The 16,428-nt window shown below is 53.1% G+C and overlaps 8 protein-coding genes across 8 annotated transcripts; 3 read left to right on the top strand and 5 right to left on the bottom strand.

The window, feature by feature from the left end:
- BO66DRAFT_188173 (uncharacterized protein) lies at positions 1-316 on the bottom strand. Its single transcript, XM_025642433.1, has one exon. The coding sequence runs from the start codon at positions 260-262 to the stop codon at positions 44-46; it is 219 nt and encodes a 72-aa protein (XP_025500125.1). The 5' UTR covers positions 263-316; the 3' UTR covers positions 1-43.
- Positions 317-2,292: 1,976 nt separating this feature from the next.
- BO66DRAFT_431464 (cation diffusion facilitator family transporter) lies at positions 2,293-4,108 on the top strand (the record flags this gene model as incomplete). Its single annotated transcript, XM_025650584.1, has 9 exons — positions 2,293-2,374; positions 2,433-2,482; positions 2,545-2,589; positions 2,652-2,799; positions 2,856-2,936; positions 3,004-3,077; positions 3,138-3,372; positions 3,448-3,527; positions 3,604-4,108. The coding sequence occupies 9 exons, from the start codon at positions 2,293-2,295 to the stop codon at positions 3,907-3,909; spliced, it is 1,101 nt and encodes a 366-aa protein (XP_025500124.1). The 3' UTR covers positions 3,910-4,108.
- Positions 4,085-4,970, top strand: BO66DRAFT_188087 (uncharacterized protein). Its single transcript, XM_025642431.1, has one exon. It carries the CDS (start codon positions 4,237-4,239, stop codon positions 4,717-4,719), a length of 483 nt encoding a protein of 160 aa, XP_025500123.1. The 5' UTR covers positions 4,085-4,236; the 3' UTR covers positions 4,720-4,970.
- Positions 4,820-6,897, bottom strand: BO66DRAFT_188115 (nucleoporin FG repeat-containing protein). Its single transcript, XM_025642432.1, has 2 exons — positions 6,803-6,897; positions 4,820-6,739 (listed from the first exon to the last, which is right to left on the bottom strand). Exon 2 carries the CDS (start codon positions 6,651-6,653, stop codon positions 4,920-4,922), a length of 1,734 nt encoding a protein of 577 aa, XP_025500122.1. The 5' UTR covers positions 6,654-6,739; positions 6,803-6,897; the 3' UTR covers positions 4,820-4,919.
- On the bottom strand, positions 6,438-8,670 carry BO66DRAFT_188084 (uncharacterized protein). The gene is made up of 2 exons (XM_025642430.1): positions 8,122-8,670; positions 6,438-8,027 (listed from the first exon to the last, which is right to left on the bottom strand). Exons 1-2 carry the CDS (start codon positions 8,532-8,534, stop codon positions 6,668-6,670), a joined length of 1,773 nt encoding a protein of 590 aa, XP_025500121.1. The 5' UTR covers positions 8,535-8,670; the 3' UTR covers positions 6,438-6,667.
- A 612-nt stretch (positions 8,671-9,282) lies between these two features.
- BO66DRAFT_394808 (uncharacterized protein) lies at positions 9,283-11,233 on the top strand. Its single transcript, XM_025648078.1, has one exon. It carries the CDS (start codon positions 9,748-9,750, stop codon positions 11,188-11,190), a length of 1,443 nt encoding a protein of 480 aa, XP_025500120.1. The 5' UTR covers positions 9,283-9,747; the 3' UTR covers positions 11,191-11,233.
- Positions 11,234-11,333: 100 nt separating this feature from the next.
- On the bottom strand, positions 11,334-13,245 carry BO66DRAFT_404901 (putative beta-galactosidase; the record flags this gene model as incomplete). Its single annotated transcript, XM_025648955.1, has 2 exons — positions 11,334-12,664; positions 12,879-13,245. The coding sequence occupies 2 exons, from the start codon at positions 13,243-13,245 to the stop codon at positions 11,334-11,336; spliced, it is 1,698 nt and encodes a 565-aa protein (XP_025500119.1).
- Positions 13,246-13,631: 386 nt separating this feature from the next.
- On the bottom strand, positions 13,632-16,246 carry BO66DRAFT_394807 (RBR-type E3 ubiquitin transferase). The gene has a single exon (XM_025648077.1). It carries the CDS (start codon positions 15,857-15,859, stop codon positions 13,997-13,999), a length of 1,863 nt encoding a protein of 620 aa, XP_025500118.1. The 5' UTR covers positions 15,860-16,246; the 3' UTR covers positions 13,632-13,996.
- Between the last annotated feature and the right edge of the window lie 182 nt (positions 16,247-16,428).

The following is a 16,428-nucleotide window of genomic DNA, read 5'->3' as shown; positions in this document are numbered from 1 at the left end:
TGTGGGCTGGAGGAGATGGGGGTCGTCAGGCTTGTTGCGTTGCTTAGCTATAGATATGGTGGGGACTTACCTGGTCAGGCGGTTGTTTCTTATGGTGATGATATTGCTGGGCCTTAGATGACTCAGTCCTTGTTGATGGGATAGCTGAGGGGATAGCAGGTCGAGTCGAGGATGACGGGCGAGATGGTGCCTGATGAAGGTGAAAGAAGGAGGGAAGAAGGGTGTGTGTGAAGATGGTAAAAGAAGAGACGGAGGTGGACATCGTTGGAGGAAGAGATGTGCACAGAGTGTGATCTCATCTTAAGAAAAAGAGTAGGCTTCTAGTGAATCTTCCTCAAGAGCCCGGAATCATGCTAGATGGTGACTGGTACATTGCCATCCTTCGAGAAAGGTCTCCCATCATGACTCCCTAGATGTTAATGTTACTTGGGTAATGCACACTGTGAGATTGAAGCTTCATTAGACAACCAATAAGACCATATTCCTATCTCATAATGTCCCAAAAGCAGCGGATACTACCAAGACTCCTATTGTACACGCTCGTCTCCAGCCTGCGGGCAGTTCTCACATGGGAATCGATAATATGCTTCTAAGTGGTTTTGTTTGAAAGACCTTTCTGTTGATGATAGAAATACACGTTGAAGACATCGTTACAAAGCTTCCGAAACTTATTTCGCTCCTCATGCTCATGCTAATATAGCACGTACTTGAGTATCCCTGGTGACTGTTCTGTTGAATTGGTAATTTGAATTATTTGATGCTAGACGTGCTGGATATATCATGATCGTGACTTGAGTAAGTACTAACAAAACTTCTGGCTACCTGGAAATAAATGAACAGCTGTGCTGAGTGCTGGATGTTCCAAGGGCTACCTGCCCTGGTAGTGTGGCTCCAACTATTTGCCCTGACTGCGTGTTGGTGGCTTGGGAGATAATCACGACCACTCTGAAGTAGGAGAGAGATTTCCTTGATTCAAGCACTTATCCAGTAGGCAAATAATATGACTTCCACTACATAATGGGTTTATGACCTACATACCTAAACCGAGGAGCTACCCGATAATCAGGGCCTGGTAGTAAAGACAGTCGGTTACCCAGGAAAAACTATCCTTTGATGCAATATATGGAAAAGTTGAAGTGCAATATGTTGAAATTGCTTTATGTTAGGCAGAACTCTGTGCAGATGAGAGATTGTATGATCGTGCATATCAAAAAGCAATGGCAGCAAAGGCGGTGACTTTGCGATCTTTGAGGACCTTGGGGGTAAGACCCAGTCGGCGAGGACCTTGTGGGCAAACCTGCTCAATTTTCGACCAATGGACGTATGTTATCGGCTCCGCAGCCCTACGAGGCTTAAAGTGTTGTGGAGGATGCTTATTCAACTCTATCTGAACCTCTATCTATGTTTGTATACATATTGCATACCCTCCCATCGTGCAAATGGTGGTACTACATAGTATCACACCTGTTCTGCTGCCAAAATGTGTTAGCGTTCCGGAGAATTGTTTGCCCTTCGTCCAGATTTCGCTAATAAGATAATAGGCTTATATAAGCCACACTCATCACGGCGTTTGCAAGGGAAGTTATTCATTCTGGAATAGTGATTGCCAGCACTCGCCTTCACATCACTTGTAGACTGTTGACATGCGACCTAGCTGGTTTCAATTATCTGTGTAGTTTCCGTTGTTTGGATAAAGTAGGCCTTTAGTAGTTCAATGAGGAGCATTATTGCTTGTGATACTACAAACTTAAGTGCTAGGAACAAAACACTCCACACTGCATTCTTACCTTTTGCCATTCTATGCCAGAGACTTCAGTTAAAGCATCATCTGGCCTTCTTTGTTATAAAAACTATTCCGAACACAAATGATGAAGACATGAAAAACCATAACGATAAACCACACAAGCAAAAAGATATCCGGGGCAGGTTTGAGCAAACAACCAATCATTTGCTACAACCTCTCATGGCACGAAAAAGAGAGACTCTCCTCAAACTCATAGTATTTTACAATCAGATTAGGTAAATTGTGTGGTCGTGATGCCTAAGTAAATGATGTAGAAGAGGGGCCAGCACCCGCTACTTGCGAAGGTTTCCACCCGAATCCGCCAATTACTGAGCAGCAGTCATAACAGCCCCGGGTTTATGGTCTCGCCACTCAGAAGCTTTCAAATACGAGGAGCAAGTTCGCGCTAGTCAAGCTAGAAAGACGTTGGATTGTGCGGCCTGACTTCTATCTTTCTCAAGCACGCTCCCTCTTTACTTGACCAGTATAGGCCAAACTTGAACTCAGCCATGGCGTTACACTTGACTCAGTCCCAGCGTTTGCAGCTGGTGATACTGATTTCCCTGTCGTTCTTCATTGCAGAAATCTCTGGTAGCAAATGCAGCGCAGCCCCCAACTGGCGACCAGATTCTGACTATTGATCATTTAGTTGGATTCTACACACGGTCTCTTGCCCTCGTCGCAGACGCCTTCCATTATGTGCCAGCCCTTGCCCCCTCTCTCGTCCTCGCGGTACGCTCGGAGGCTAATATACCCTCTAGTTGAATGATCTGATCGGGTTCATTGTTGCATTCACTGCTCTGAAGGTGACAGGCACCGCCCGCAAAACTCGGAGTTCTTCGTCTCTAACAATACTATCAAAAACCAGATCTCAGCCAAGACAGATTCACCCCAAGATCTATCCTTTGGCTGGCAGCGGTCTCGACTTCTCGGTGCATTCCTCAACGGTGTCTTCCTTCTCGCACTCGGGATCAGTATCTTCCTCCAGTCCATCGAACGCTTTGTCTCCATTCAAGGTGAGTGCACATCTCCCTATACTGACATTCCACAACCCTACTGACACAGACTGCAGTCGTGGAACAGCCCAAGCTGGTGCTTATCATCGGCTGCGTGGGGCTTGGTCTCAATCTCATTAGTGCCTCATTCCTTCACGGTTGGTGTTGGCCCTTCTACTTGTGTTGCTCGCTCCTCGACTCATGCCCATCCTTGCTGTCTCCCAGAGCACGATCATTCACACGGCGAAGTCCTCGGAGGAACGGAACTCCGAACGAATGCCGAAAGTGGCACAGAGCAGGTCAGAAGACAGCCCATTCCAATAACTCTGTGGACACATTGCTGACCTTCGACCGCCCAGGTTTTCGCCCTCCACGACAACCATCGCCACAACAACCTCCAACCATCCAAAAAGGGCTACGACCTTGGCATGCTCGGGGTCCTGATCCATGTGCTGGGTGACGCCGCCAATAACGTCGGGGTCATCATCTCGGCATTGGTGATCTGGCTCACCACGGACCCGGCTCGCTACTACGCAGACCCAGCTGTTAGCATGGCTATCGCCATCGTCATCCTCACAACGTCCGTACCATTAGGTCCGTATCCCTCCTAACCCCCCAGAAGAAACCCGGTGTCTCCGTTCAACTCACCAACTGCGGTAACCTGATTAGTGGGAAGCGCGGGCAAAATCCTCCTTGAAAGTGTTCCCAGCGGGATCAACCTTGACGACATCAGACATGATCTCGAGACGGTGCGTAGCGCTCAGGATACCTACCTTGTTTCCCCGCCTCTCTCAACGGCTGACCGTTCGGATGCGGAGACCATAGATCCCGGGCGTCCTCTCTGTCCACGAACTGCACGTTTGGCGACTGAACCAAGAGAAGGCCTTGGCATCGGTCCATGTCGCGGTCGCCAAAGAGACCGTGTCCGAGTTCGTCCAGATCGCCCAGACCATGAGCGATTGCTTCCACAGCTATGGCGTCCACTCGGTGACCGTGCAGCCCGAGCCGGGGTCGGCGGACCCCGTGCCTGCCGCGCCGACGGGGACGGCGGGCTATCGGGGCGATGCGTCCCAGCTGTGCCAGGTCAAGTGTGGGACTACGTCCTGTGAACTGCTGACGTGCTGTGGCTAGGTCAGAAGGCTCTCTCTGGCGCATATCGTCCGCTGGAGGGTAATCAACACGAACAGGGGCACGTCAGTACGGGCTAGACCGCTTGCGGCGCCTATGATGGCCGACGGCGATTCGTTTGTTGACTTGCACTTCCCTGTTCGACCGAGCCATTCACTATCTCCCCAGTCCCTGTATATAGATTAATATGACCCATACACTCCCTGCAACCCCTGACTACCTTTCTGCTTCTCTGCTTCTCTGCATCAGACAACAAAATCTCCAACCGAGATCCGGTGGATCTTGATCCTCGCAGCGTTCAGCTCTTCCGGTTGCTGCCATGGGCAAGGCATGCGAGAAAGGCCCGCGGCAGCCAGGGCCCCTTACCTACCTAACCCCAATTGCTGCCCAGACAAAGGCAAACTCAGTACTAGTTGGGATCTTGCATCACTTTCGGCCCAAAAGAAAAACACCCGAGCTCTATCTACCCGTCAATGCATTCCTCGGGCACGTGTACAGATTCCCCCCCCTCTATTCGGATGTATTGTGACGTCAGTAAGTAGAAACTCCCGCACACGACTCCAGCTATATTATTCACCTTCCGAGAGAACAGATCATTCGCGAAGCCGGTCGCTTTTTCTTTCCCAGAGCCAGGTTGGCTTGGAATTTGCGGTGATACTTAGGAAGAAAGACATGCAGAGAATACTACAACCTAGTATATTACAACGCTGTCGAAGAAAAAGTAAATGCCCGTTCCACCGTGGTTGGATTAGAGGTTGGGGCAGAGATAATTGCCGTATAGTACAGTACAGTACACCCATAGAGGATTTGTAAATGCTAGTGATTGGGACTGATGAGAGGAGGTGAAAAAAGATAGGGCACCGAAAAAAAAAAGAAACCGAAAAAAAAAAACAAGAAAGAAGGAACAAAGAAGGGTAAGAAGGAGATACATGAAGAAAAAAAAGATGAAACTCCCTCGCCTGGAATAAGGCTCTCCCGCCATTTGTCCTAAAGCCCAAACAAACTCACTCTGATCAACTGCCAAACGCATCCTCAATGGTCTCGAGACACAACAAGGCTCGGACCTCTGGTTCCAACTCATGCATCCTTGACGCTCGGTCTGCGGGCGAGAGATCGGCGAGAGGCGAATCGACCAGCTTGTGAAGGGTGGCCGCCGCCTTGGCCGGGAACAGAGCCGTGATGAGCTCACGAAGGGAAAACGCATTTCCCATCCGATCTCGAAGCGGCTTCATTGCGCGGGCCCCGGGAAGATGATCCAGATCGTACACCAGTTCGATATTCTTCTTGCCCCTTCCCACTGTCAATGTCAGGGAACTTAAGAAGATCCTGCCAACTTCCGCGGGCCATGCACCAAAAGGAGCATCTTGGGGAGCCGTCGGGGGACCACTGGTGGGACTACCAAACAGAACACTAGTGGGACCATCGGGGGGAACACCAAACAGACCATTAGAAGAACTATCGGGGGAACCACTGGTGAGATCACCAAACAGACCACCCAAGGGACCATCCGGAGGACCACCGGGGAGACTATTTGAGGAATCCTCGGAGGGGCCACCGATGAGACCACCTAACCCACCATTAGAGGGACCATCCAGGGAACCATCAGAGAGACCACTGGGGCAATCATCCGAAAGACTACCGGTGAGAATATTCTCAACAGAAACGCAAGGGTCGTGATAGCCACCTGTGGATGGGACGAGGTCCAAAACAACCGGCGGGCCGTGCGGCGCACTGGCCCACTTGTAGGCCTGGTCGTCGAGCTGGACCTCCAACTCCACCCGTGGGTCCCCACCATGCCACAGGAAGAGGGCAAAGAGCGGCAGCAGCCGCTGCTTCTCATGCCACGCGGTGCCCATGCCGAGGGCCTCGACGAGGAAAAACTCCCAGTGCGTCAGGTCCCGGGCCGTCCCCGCAATCACCTCTTCGCCGCTTGGCTGGTCCAGCGACAAACCATGTCGCCAGTACAGGCCCAGGAGCTCGATGAATCCCGCGGCCGCGCGGGGGAGTTGTCTTCGGGCCGACCCAATGGCGTTGAGGGTGAGCGCGCTGAAGGGCACGCTTCGCGTCAGCCAGCTCGCGGAGCCTTCTCCGGCTGGGAGAAGAGGAAGAAGATCGCTGCCGCGCCAAGGGATCCCGCTGTACGCCGCCAGAACGGGAAATACGGAAGGAAACATCAAACGGATCGGTCTGCGAAGACCAGGGTCTGGAGTCCAGTCAGTGGTGTCCTCGTTGCGGAGCAGCAGCGGGGAAGCCCGCGGTTTGCCGACCAGCCGACAGTCCAGCCACAGATTGAGGTCGTAGTCCTCGGGCAGGGCGGCGCCGATGATGCGAGCCACGGAGGCCAGAAACCCAAAGAGTCGTTCCGGCCGCTGCGGAGGGATCTGCTGCGCCACAAACGTGTCCAACAGAATTACGGTGTCCTTGAAAATCACGTAGAAGTCGCGGGCAGACTGCGTCATGCTCGAGTCCATCGCCGTACACCCCCACGGACAAGAAATATGCAGATCCACCCGCGGGAGATCTTCCTGGCAGGAGGGTGTCAACGTGGCACAGAGATCAGCCAGCATCGTCTGACACAAGGCATCGAACGCATCGTGCCCCTTGGGGAAGGCGGCAAATCCGGCAACGAGGTCCGCGTTCTGGGAGAGGTAATCGAAGGCGGACCGGTGGGTAAAAACGACCACGAGGGTTCTGTCTATTTGTTTCGCGTGGATCTCGAGCAGGCCATGGCAATGGCGGTTAATCATGTCCTTGACCTTGATCAATCGTGCCCGGAGATCATCCGGGCTGTTTCCCGCCGGGAAAAAGTGCAATTGCGAGTAAAATATGGGTCCTGAAGATAGTCAGAAAGAAACGAGAAGCGAGACAAGGGCCATGGTCGACGGCAGAGAAGCACCATCTGGAGCAGGGCAAATGCCCAGGTCGTCCGCATGTCGCGCATCGACGCCAGGATATTCTGGAAGAGGTCATCCAGGCTCTGAGGCAGGGAGTCGACCGCATTGACCAGGTCGCGTGCGCTATACCCATCTTTCACTTTGTCTGCAAGTCTCCGGGGAACCAAGGCGGCCCACAAGAAGACACCCTCCGAACGCTCCGCAATGTACCATTCCAGATAGGCCCGCCATCGCGGGGTGTCGATAGTGTCGTAGTTGGTGATTTTCGTTAGTCGATCATGCACCACGGCGAGAATATCGGGGAAAGTCACATCCTGGAGACGCAACGTGGCGGATGGTTCCAGCGTTCTGTGGATATCCTGGTCCTCCCGGCTCGAGACGCAGATCTTCACGCCGTGAGGCCTGAGCTGCGCCCACTCCTTCAGGAGCAGGCACAGATCTTTCTGGTAACCCATGAACTCACCAATACCGTCAACGAAGATGACCAGGCGGTGATTGATGTAGATATCGTCAAGGGTACGCAGCGTAGTGAGAGCGCATTGCACCTGGGAGGGATTGAGTTTTTCATCTTCAGTTCGGAGATCGCCCTCCCACTCCTGCGGAAAGATGATTGGTATCAGCTCATGGGCCTGACCGAGAAGCGAATGCAACAGCCCTCTACAGAAGTCGCGCATGGCCCCCTCAGACTGCGCGTTGGGCTTGAAGATGAAGAATTTCCCCAGGAGCACCGTCTTCGGGCTGGACCAGGCCTGCAGACGCCCGTGCATGTTGTCCGATAAAAACTTCATGAGAGTTGATTTCCCAGCGCCGGGCTTCCCGGTCATATGGAAGATCCCCTGACCCTCCCTGAGCCAGGTCAGAAAGGCCTCGCGCGCTTGATACTGGAGGGGGCTGTCGTCCAGGGGCACATCGGCATCGATGAGCCACCGGAAGCTGTTCGCTTCAGCGTCTGCCAGGCTTTCATAGCGGGTATGCATGCCGTCGAAGGCCAATCGATTCAGAATCGAGAGGGCCCGCACCTGGGCACCATTCTGGACCATCCGCGTCCCGATGGCTTGCACCCCCTGCCGGATCCGATTGCCTATCCCAAGTAGGAGACCCAGGTCGTGGATGTGGCGAGCCATTTCGGAGCCGAGCGTGGAAACCTCCGTGGTGAGAGACTCTAGTCTGGCCGCATAAATTCCGTCGCTCCGCTTGATATCATCTAGCCTTTGTTGGATTTCCGCGCTAGAAAGTCGCAAAGAGGGGCAATTTAGCATTATCCAAAGTGTACAGTAACTACCAGAAGCTGCTCTCCGGGGGTTTCGTTCTTTCCTCTTACCTCTTTGTTGTAGTGACAAACGATGTAAGCTCGTCTCCGCACTGGTTGAGCCTAACTTCGAGCTTCTTTTTGGCGCGGCTCTTCCACACGTTCTTGCAAAACATCTTGCCTTTGCCTCCTGCGTTTTGTAGCTTATCTAGCATGGATTGGAGTTGGTTCGAAGCGGCATTGCACTCGTTGCAGAGGACGTGCAGGATCCGTTCTTCGTCCGTGAGCGGGTTATCGCCGGTCACTGCTCGCTCCTGCAGACACTTAACCATTCCCGTCAGGACGTAGATCTCCTTCTGAAGTCTCTCGTTGTCAGCTATCTTTCCGGTCTCGTAGATCTCCAGGGCTAGCTTGATCAACTTGATTAGGAAGAGCAAGAAAGTGAGGGTGATGTCGGCTAAGCTGGCGATGGATAGGCCCTCCATTGTAGTGGAGCCGACAAGCGTCAAGTGTTGTCAACGACAAAGAAGTTAACGTGATGAGTGAGGCAGATGTAGGAGCAGAGTGAAATTATTGATATCATGTTGTGCGGTCAGAGACGGAGGGGGAGGGGGGTAGAAAATAAAATTTCTCTAAGACTGCAGAAAGGGGGTCACCCTCCAGCTCTCTTCATGTGTGTGTGTGTGTGTGTGTGTGTGTGTGTCTCTTCAGCGAAACTGAGACCTTCATAATCTATAGAATTGGTCAGGATCTGGACAATGAGAGACATACCTCGTATAAGAGCTGGAAAAAAGAAGAAAAAAAGAAAGCATGTCTTGGTGATGGCCGCACATCGTAAGGGGCTGTGGGCTGAAAGAATTCGGCGTGGCAGTTGCTATGAGATGCAACTCCCCTTGTTTCCCCTCTTTAGCAATGAAAGTAGGTTGAAGGTTGGTAACTCCAGCTCTCTGGGGCTTTACTTCTCCAAGGGGTGAGGGTGTGGCGACGCAGCGATGATATAGGATTTACCCACAGCCTTTGGTCGGCCAAGGATGATAGGTACGTGCCCCTGAAAGTAAAAATCCGACTGCCTGATTATCAAGTGTAAGTGGTTGTTCGGTACGGAGTAGTTGGCCGACTCTTACCCATGTTGTCAGATGAACTTGAGTAGTGTGTATCACGTGCCACGCTCATCATTCTCCATCGCGAACAAGGCCTTGTATCCGATGGTTTCTTTATATGCACCCCTACAGCCTTTATGCTCCATTGAAAATCCATGCTTTGTCAATTTCTCTGGGCATCTACCAGTCCTGTATATAGTCCTATGAACAAAGGTAATTCTTGCTTGTCTACACGACAGCCTTTGGCGAAGCATAAACCCCGGAAATTGATCCGTGGCCGCCTAAAGCCCAGCGTTTACTCAAGAAACAATAAAGGTCACAAAGAAAGCACAGCTCATTATGAGATGAGCTGCCTGTGGACTGGCTGCCGCCCTCCTCCTTCATGGACTTTCATCGCCTATAAATATGGCCAGATCTTTGCCATTCAAATTGGGTTGCATCTCGGATTCCATTTCTACGAGTAATCAACAAGAAAGCAGAAGAACAACAACGAGAACAACAACATAGACACAGAGACAGCACAGAAAGAAAAGATAAACGAGAGAGATCCAACAGCCCAGTCTTGGACCATATCTTTCCGAAAGGGCTTATATGGATAATGTCTCCTACTAGGAGTGCAGCCAAGGGCGAGTCGGCTGGTTTCCATGCTGGCTTGAATCCTCGTCTAGCTCAAGACCTCCTCCAGAAGCACAAGTGGGGAGTCGCTCTCACTGCACTTCTGCGCGCACTGCAAGGCATGAAGCTCCGGCCCAGGTATCCCGGACCGCAGGAGAGAACCGATTTCACGGGCGGCTACGCCTTCGGGGTCATCCCACCGGCTGGGACCAGGACACTGCAAGGCGAGTGCTGGCTGTTGGATCAGGCGCATGCGGAGCGGATCGCGGAAGTGGTCGGTGACGACGACGGCGACGACGACGACGGTCGTAATGCACGGATCAAGTGCCGCATCATGTGGGACAGCCGACAGGCCTTTGACCACTGGCTGACCTCGTCGCCGGCGACGGATCAAAAGACCGAGAATGCCTTCTTCCATATCTCGGGTCGGCCTAAGTCCGGCAAGTCCCAACTGATCCGCGAGATCTTCTTTCAAAAGCCGTCCGACGAGGTCCGCCAGCGGCTGCAGTTGGAGTGGTGCTCCTCCCCGGCGAAGAAGAAGGAGAAGAAACTGGTCATGGGGTGCGTTTCCTTTTATGATTACAGCGAGGAGTTTGGCCCCGACGGACTCAAGACTATGATGCGCGGGATTCTTTGGGCGTTGATCCAAGCCGATGAGCAGCTGGCCCCGCTGCTGTTTCCGCTCAGGTATGAGTATGAGGAGGACGAGGAGCCTGAAACGAAGCCTAGACGCCGCTCGAGGTCGAAGGTTTTGAAGAAGCTCGCTCGTGCAACCACTCCTAGACGCTGTTGGAAGAAGAAGAATAAGGACGACGACGACGACGACGACGATGAGGCGAAAGGGGAAGAAGAGATCGAGCATAGGGCAACACCGAAAGCACTTCCTCCGCCCATATGGCCTCTGTTTAGTCTGGAAGATAGTGAGTTGTTTGTGGCGTGGAATCGCCTGAGTGCATCCAACAAGATATGGGCAGACCGCAAGATCTTTCTTCTGCTCGACGGGATAAACCGATTCGATGAAGGAGAACACGGGCAGATGTTGACCGCGCTGAAAGACTGGGTGCGAGCCAGGCCAGGGCATGTCAAGATCTGCATCACCAGCCGCGGTGAGGCGGCGTTTCAAGAAGCCTTGGAGTCGCAGCCTGGTTTCATCCTGCATGATGCGAACTTTTTGGACCAGCTGTGGTATACTCGACACCGGCTTACCACATCATGTTACTCTCGGCTTCCTTACACCACGGATTTCACGCCAGCCGAACAAATTAGGATAGAGTATGACCTGGTGAGATTGGCTGGCGGTAATGATCAAAAGCTGTGCAAGATGGTGCGCTTGTTGGAGCAGGCATTCCGCGAAAGAATTTCTAAAGACTGGATATATTTGCGACTGGAACACATTACTGGGAGGCCTGGCCAGTGCCTGCAATAGTTCTAGATAGTTTATACTCACGTATACATAGCACAAGCACATCCATCTCCTTTCACACCTGACAAAGCGTTGAGGCGATACTGATTTGATTCCATTTTGTCCCAACTATCCCCAACTATCTCCAACCTTCCTATGAGTGCGAATCAAAATAATACGAATTCAACCTCGGCAATCGTCACCCCCGCGGGCATATCAACGCTAGCAGAGCATCCCCCGTGGCATTTCGACGGTTTGCGGTACTTCAACATGAAGGCGCTGTGGTCGATCCTGCGCAAGAGCCTTAATCGCCCCGAGGTCCGGTTGGCGACCGCCTTCTCCCAAACCCATTCGATGCTGCAATGCGCCGTTTTGGGGGGAGCTGTGGACTTCGAGCCCCCCGTGGCCTTCGCATGCACTCGGAATCCCCAGCCAATGAGAAGGAAGTTGCCGCCACCGCGGTGGATGACCATGCCCGAGCATGAGAGGAGGGGCCGGCCCTTCTCAGCAGCAGTGTCAGCAGTAGATGGGCAGCGCTCAATCTGGATCTCGTAGTCTCCATACTCTCGCACAATTGGCTCATTGACGGGATCATTCTTCTTCCTTTCTCCGGTCATCGGGTCGTCGTCCTCGAAGTGAAACCCGACCGATGAACCGGGCAGCTGTTGGGCCAGGAGGACCGTCTGTGAGATGGAGGACAGGAGACGGTAATGCTTGGTGAAGGGGCTGGTGGCCGGCTCCAGCGTATCAATCCCTAACGGAGAGACCCCCAGGGCTTGGTAGGATCCATAGGCTGTCCATATTCGGCCGGCACTGTTCTCGTCGCGACGGGGCTCGGAGAGGAACAATGGCTGGGCGTGGTGTCGGTACTGGGCCCAGACGCGCGCATAGGACTTCCTCAGAAGACAGCGGCTGGGAGCCACAAAGTCCAAGGAAGGTGCAAACCGCTGCCAGATGTCGAGGAGGTTACCAGAGGAGCGGTAGTGGTAGTTTTCCCCGGTTACAGTGGCGGAAATGTCGTCCTTCTCATCCTTTCCAACGTCATCTTCCTCCCCGAGCTGGATGTACAACGGAAGAGAGTACTCCTCCTTTCCTGCGGTGGCAATCTCGTGGACGTACAGAGCGGAGTGGTAGGCCATAAACAGCTCGTCCGTGTGCGGGCCTCGGCCAAAAGCCTCCGCCCACGATTGTCGAGGCATAAGTGAGGATGATGGTCGGGACTGAGACTTGAAATGGCCGAGTGTGCGCTGCAACCCAGCTTGAAGATGGTCCCAGTCGTTGGTCAGAAACGACACCAACTCCGATGGAACGGGTTGCGCAAAGCGTTCCTCGGCGGCGGGACAGGTGTCGCGGGAATCCCCAGCAAGCAATCCAGCTGCAGCGCAGGCGGTGGCGTTCTCGACCTGAACCATCAGAATGGTGGAATGCTCGCGGTCAATTTCCTTCAAGTGGCGCATGAGACGAGCAAAGGCTCGCCTATCGCAAGCACGTGCCTCATCTTGAAAGAGTGACAGCGTTTCCGATACGTCCAGAACACCGCCGCGCCTGCGCCAATGAGCTCGTGGAAATCGCTTGATGTCTGCCTTCACCCATGGTGGCGCACATGTTGAGATACCTTTCCACAGCCCGTATTAGATACACCTGCAAAAGAAAAACAAGAATGTGGAAAGTATATGTCACGGAGAGAAGGGTAGGGGAAGGGGGGCGCTTACCATCGTGGAATGAGCCACACCAGAGCAGTACAAGATGTAAACCATGCTTGCGAGCCCCCAGGATGACCTCGTCAAGTTTGTCGAAAAGGAAATGGCCCTCGAATGGCTCGATTTCCTCCCAGGCCACACGTCCTAGCACCGTGTTGACATGAGTGTCGACGAGCTTTTGCCACACCTTGTATGTGTACTCAGGCGAGGTGAAGGAAGAAGACGGTTGAAGCTCTCCAGGCAAGACCAGAAATGGTCGGCCATGGACCACCAGCTGCTTGCCATTCTCAATCGGACGAAGATGGGGGATTCTCGAGCCAGCAGGAGGAACTGTTGTGTTAACCTGATTGTCAACGAGCCTTTGCCACACCGTATCCATGTCTCCTGGCGACGCCCGAGGCAGAACCCCTGCAAACAAGTTCGAGGGGGGTAAGTATGCCATCAACTCCGTGCCATCTGCCACGGGGCGGGGCTGGGAAATCCTTGTGTCAGATGCAGGTGGCATGGTTGCAGAACGATGGTTGAGGAAATGGCAGCTCAAAAAGCACAAAAGGGAGTAGGTAGTCTACTACCAGGCGGGTTGCTTTATATATTGGACCCCAACCTTCTCTGTTGTGTCGCAGTCTGAGTCCGACCCCTAATTCATACCAACCTCCTTTGAAAGTGGCTGCAACGATAGGTACCGCCGCCGGTTCTGACTACATTGGCGCCAGATACCATTTGTTCTTACTATTATTGTTGTCCAATCTATTAGGGGTGAGGCAAGACTACCCCGAGTAAAGAATTGCACTGCCCCCCCCCCTGGTGCCGAGTAAAAGGCCTATTGCACCTGGCCGTGTGCACCAGAACATGAAAGACAGGACTCACGGCGGTCTGTCCTATCTGGAGGAAGACACATTGAATAGATAAGTTGACTAAGTAATTGAATTTGAAAATCGCTGTGCAAGCACGATATGGACGCAGGTCATCAGAATCATGGAACGACACCGTGCGCCTGTTCTCTAGTAATGAACATCACCGTGCAAAAACAAGGAGAGGCATGAAATGTCCTATGAGCCCATAACGCGTACGTGTATAGCATGACGTGACGTATGATGGAAAAGGGGCAAGATGGAGAGAATAAAAAGTACCTAGAAATCATCATCGAGTTCATCACTATCCCATTCGTCTTCCCGGTCATTCTGAACCAGTTCTAGAAATCGTTGCAGGCCAGGCCGCGCATGTCGTTGCGGTTGACCTTCTCTGGCCACGTCGGCCTCCGGACGACGCCGGACTTCGGCCATGGCTCGTGCCTGTGCTTGTCTCTCGGCCGCTGCAGCCCGAGCTGCAGCATCTTCATTGCCGCGCTCGCCATGAGCCCCGGCGCCATGACCAGGGTTGACTCTTGGGGGCACCGGAGCTGGGGGAGGCGGATGTTGACCCAGTTCCATGGCAACCAGATCCTCGTCGTCACTATCGTCGTCAATCTCTATGAGCTGCGCGGGGACTTGATGCAAGGCTTCAGCCCCGTCAGGGTCAATGCCGTCACCGCCTTCCAGATCCCAAAGCCTTTGGTAGCACTGACTCTCCGGATCGTTGAAATGCCGGTAAGGGTTTTCCTCGAACAGCCAACAGGAGCAGAGGTAGCAGAAGTGTGTGTCGCATTTGAAGCATATCATATGGTTGCATCCCATCTTCTTCTGGCAGGGAGCATTGCACGTCGGACAAGCGGATGTATACCGCCGCAGATAGTCTTCGGTCGCCTTTTCTTCGGCGGTCAGCTCGGCTGCACGCCGAGGGAAGCAACGGACCAGTTCCCCATGCCAGCCTTTCTTGCAAACGCAACAGAATGCGTAGTTGCAATCCTCGCAGATCGCCACCCGTTCAGCCATGGGGGGCAACTGAGCCTCATCACCGAGGGGATCAAAGACACGGGTCGCCTCCTCGTCATCGTCAGACACGTCGAGGTCGTCAGACATCGGGTCCATGGGTTTGGGGTGCTTTTTTGAGCGAGCGGCACCTTGGCACCATTCACGAGGGCAGTATACTGTCGATTTGTCCGCTTCAAGCCTTTTCTTGCGCTTGAGAGATACGAAGCGCTGCACGGTCTCCTGCTCCAGAGGAATCTGTAGCAACTCGCTGGGGCTGAGCGTTCGGTCAATTTTCTTTCGCTTCTTTGGTATGTCGCCCGTGGAGGCTGTAAGAGCTGTTTCTTTGCCACAGTTAGGAGCTAGACACTTCACACTCTCAATATCGCCTTCAGTGATGCAGGCGTTGTAGAAGTCCTGCAGACAGGCAACGCAGAAAACGTGCGAGCACCGCAGAAGACGGTGACAATTTATGCCTTTCTTTGGTTCCAGGCAGACACCACATTCAAAGGTCTCCTGTTCGAACATTTCCTGTTCAGCCTTATTGTTGAAATCCAACAGCGCGATTTTCAAGTCTCGAGAGAGCTGCATCTCGCCGTCGGAGCTTCCACTAGAGCCGAATCCCGTGTCACATAACTGCTGAAGGTGGTCGATGTATGTGTAAACCACCAAGTCCCTGCCGCACTCCTCCCAAAGACGCTTGCCATCATCTACGAGTTCAGACAATGTCGAGGAAGGTAACCAGGCAGGGTTTGTTTCGAGATTGAAGAAAGGCGCTTGCTCGGCTGGATAGCCTTCAGGTAGCTCGATCTCGAGGCAAAGAGGAGGGAAGTGCGATATGATATGGACTTCATTGTCGGGTTCGGCTGGAACGATTTGCTCCTCGGCCTTGAACGGGAACCCGTTTTCGCCGGCGTCGACGGACGTGGGAGGGGTCAAAATAGCAGGAAAGACGTTCTCGGGTAGCTGCTGTTGCTGCTGTTGCTGCTGAAAGCGCACGCGTACGGGTCTGGATGGTTTGACAGGTATGTCTAGCGAAGCTTTGTACGGCGAGACGGGGTCGATTGTTATTTCCGGGAAGATAGCAGCGATAGACGACAGCTCGACCGAGCGGTCATCTTCTATAACCGACTCAGACTCTGTCATGATGGTTCCGGGCGTTCTTTCCGCAGGACTAGCCCAGAGGCAACGCACGTCTTCCGTGGAGGGTTATCGTTCGCAGGTTGTTTTGTATTTGGGATGGCGAGATGACTGACGGGTGGCAATTGAGGTCCGTCAACGCGATGGAAGTGCGCAATGTCCGATTCGAAGCCCCTCAGTCTGATAGCGCCCACCGTCGATGACATGCATTCCCTACATAGACATTTGAATGGCAGGTGGTGAGCGATGAGGCGACAGAAGAGGGAAGAGTTCTGCTGCTAAACCACGGATTAGTCAATCAGACAATGCGATTATCGAGGGTGGCGGGCGGGAAGGTCGGACCTCTCAGGTACTGCAGGCGTGTGTGCGGGCGTGTGTGCGGTCTAGACAATTAGTATTATGGGGGCGGTGGAACCGTCGGGGAATCAAAAGAGTTAGAAGCAGACAGAGAATGAATGGAACAAAGAGAGTTTTGTATTATTCGCCGTCTAGAGAGTATGTAGAAGGAAGAATCAGAGTGAGGACGTGAGGAGAAGTGCGTCATGGTTTGGGGCCCGAGATAAGAGAGGATAGGA

This window comes from Aspergillus aculeatinus (assembly GCF_003184765.1).
Source record: "Aspergillus aculeatinus CBS 121060 unplaced genomic scaffold BO66scaffold_52, whole genome shotgun sequence".
Lineage (NCBI taxonomy): Eukaryota > Fungi > Ascomycota > Eurotiomycetes > Eurotiales > Aspergillaceae > Aspergillus > Aspergillus aculeatinus.
This window is presented reverse-complemented; position numbering and strand designations above follow the sequence as displayed.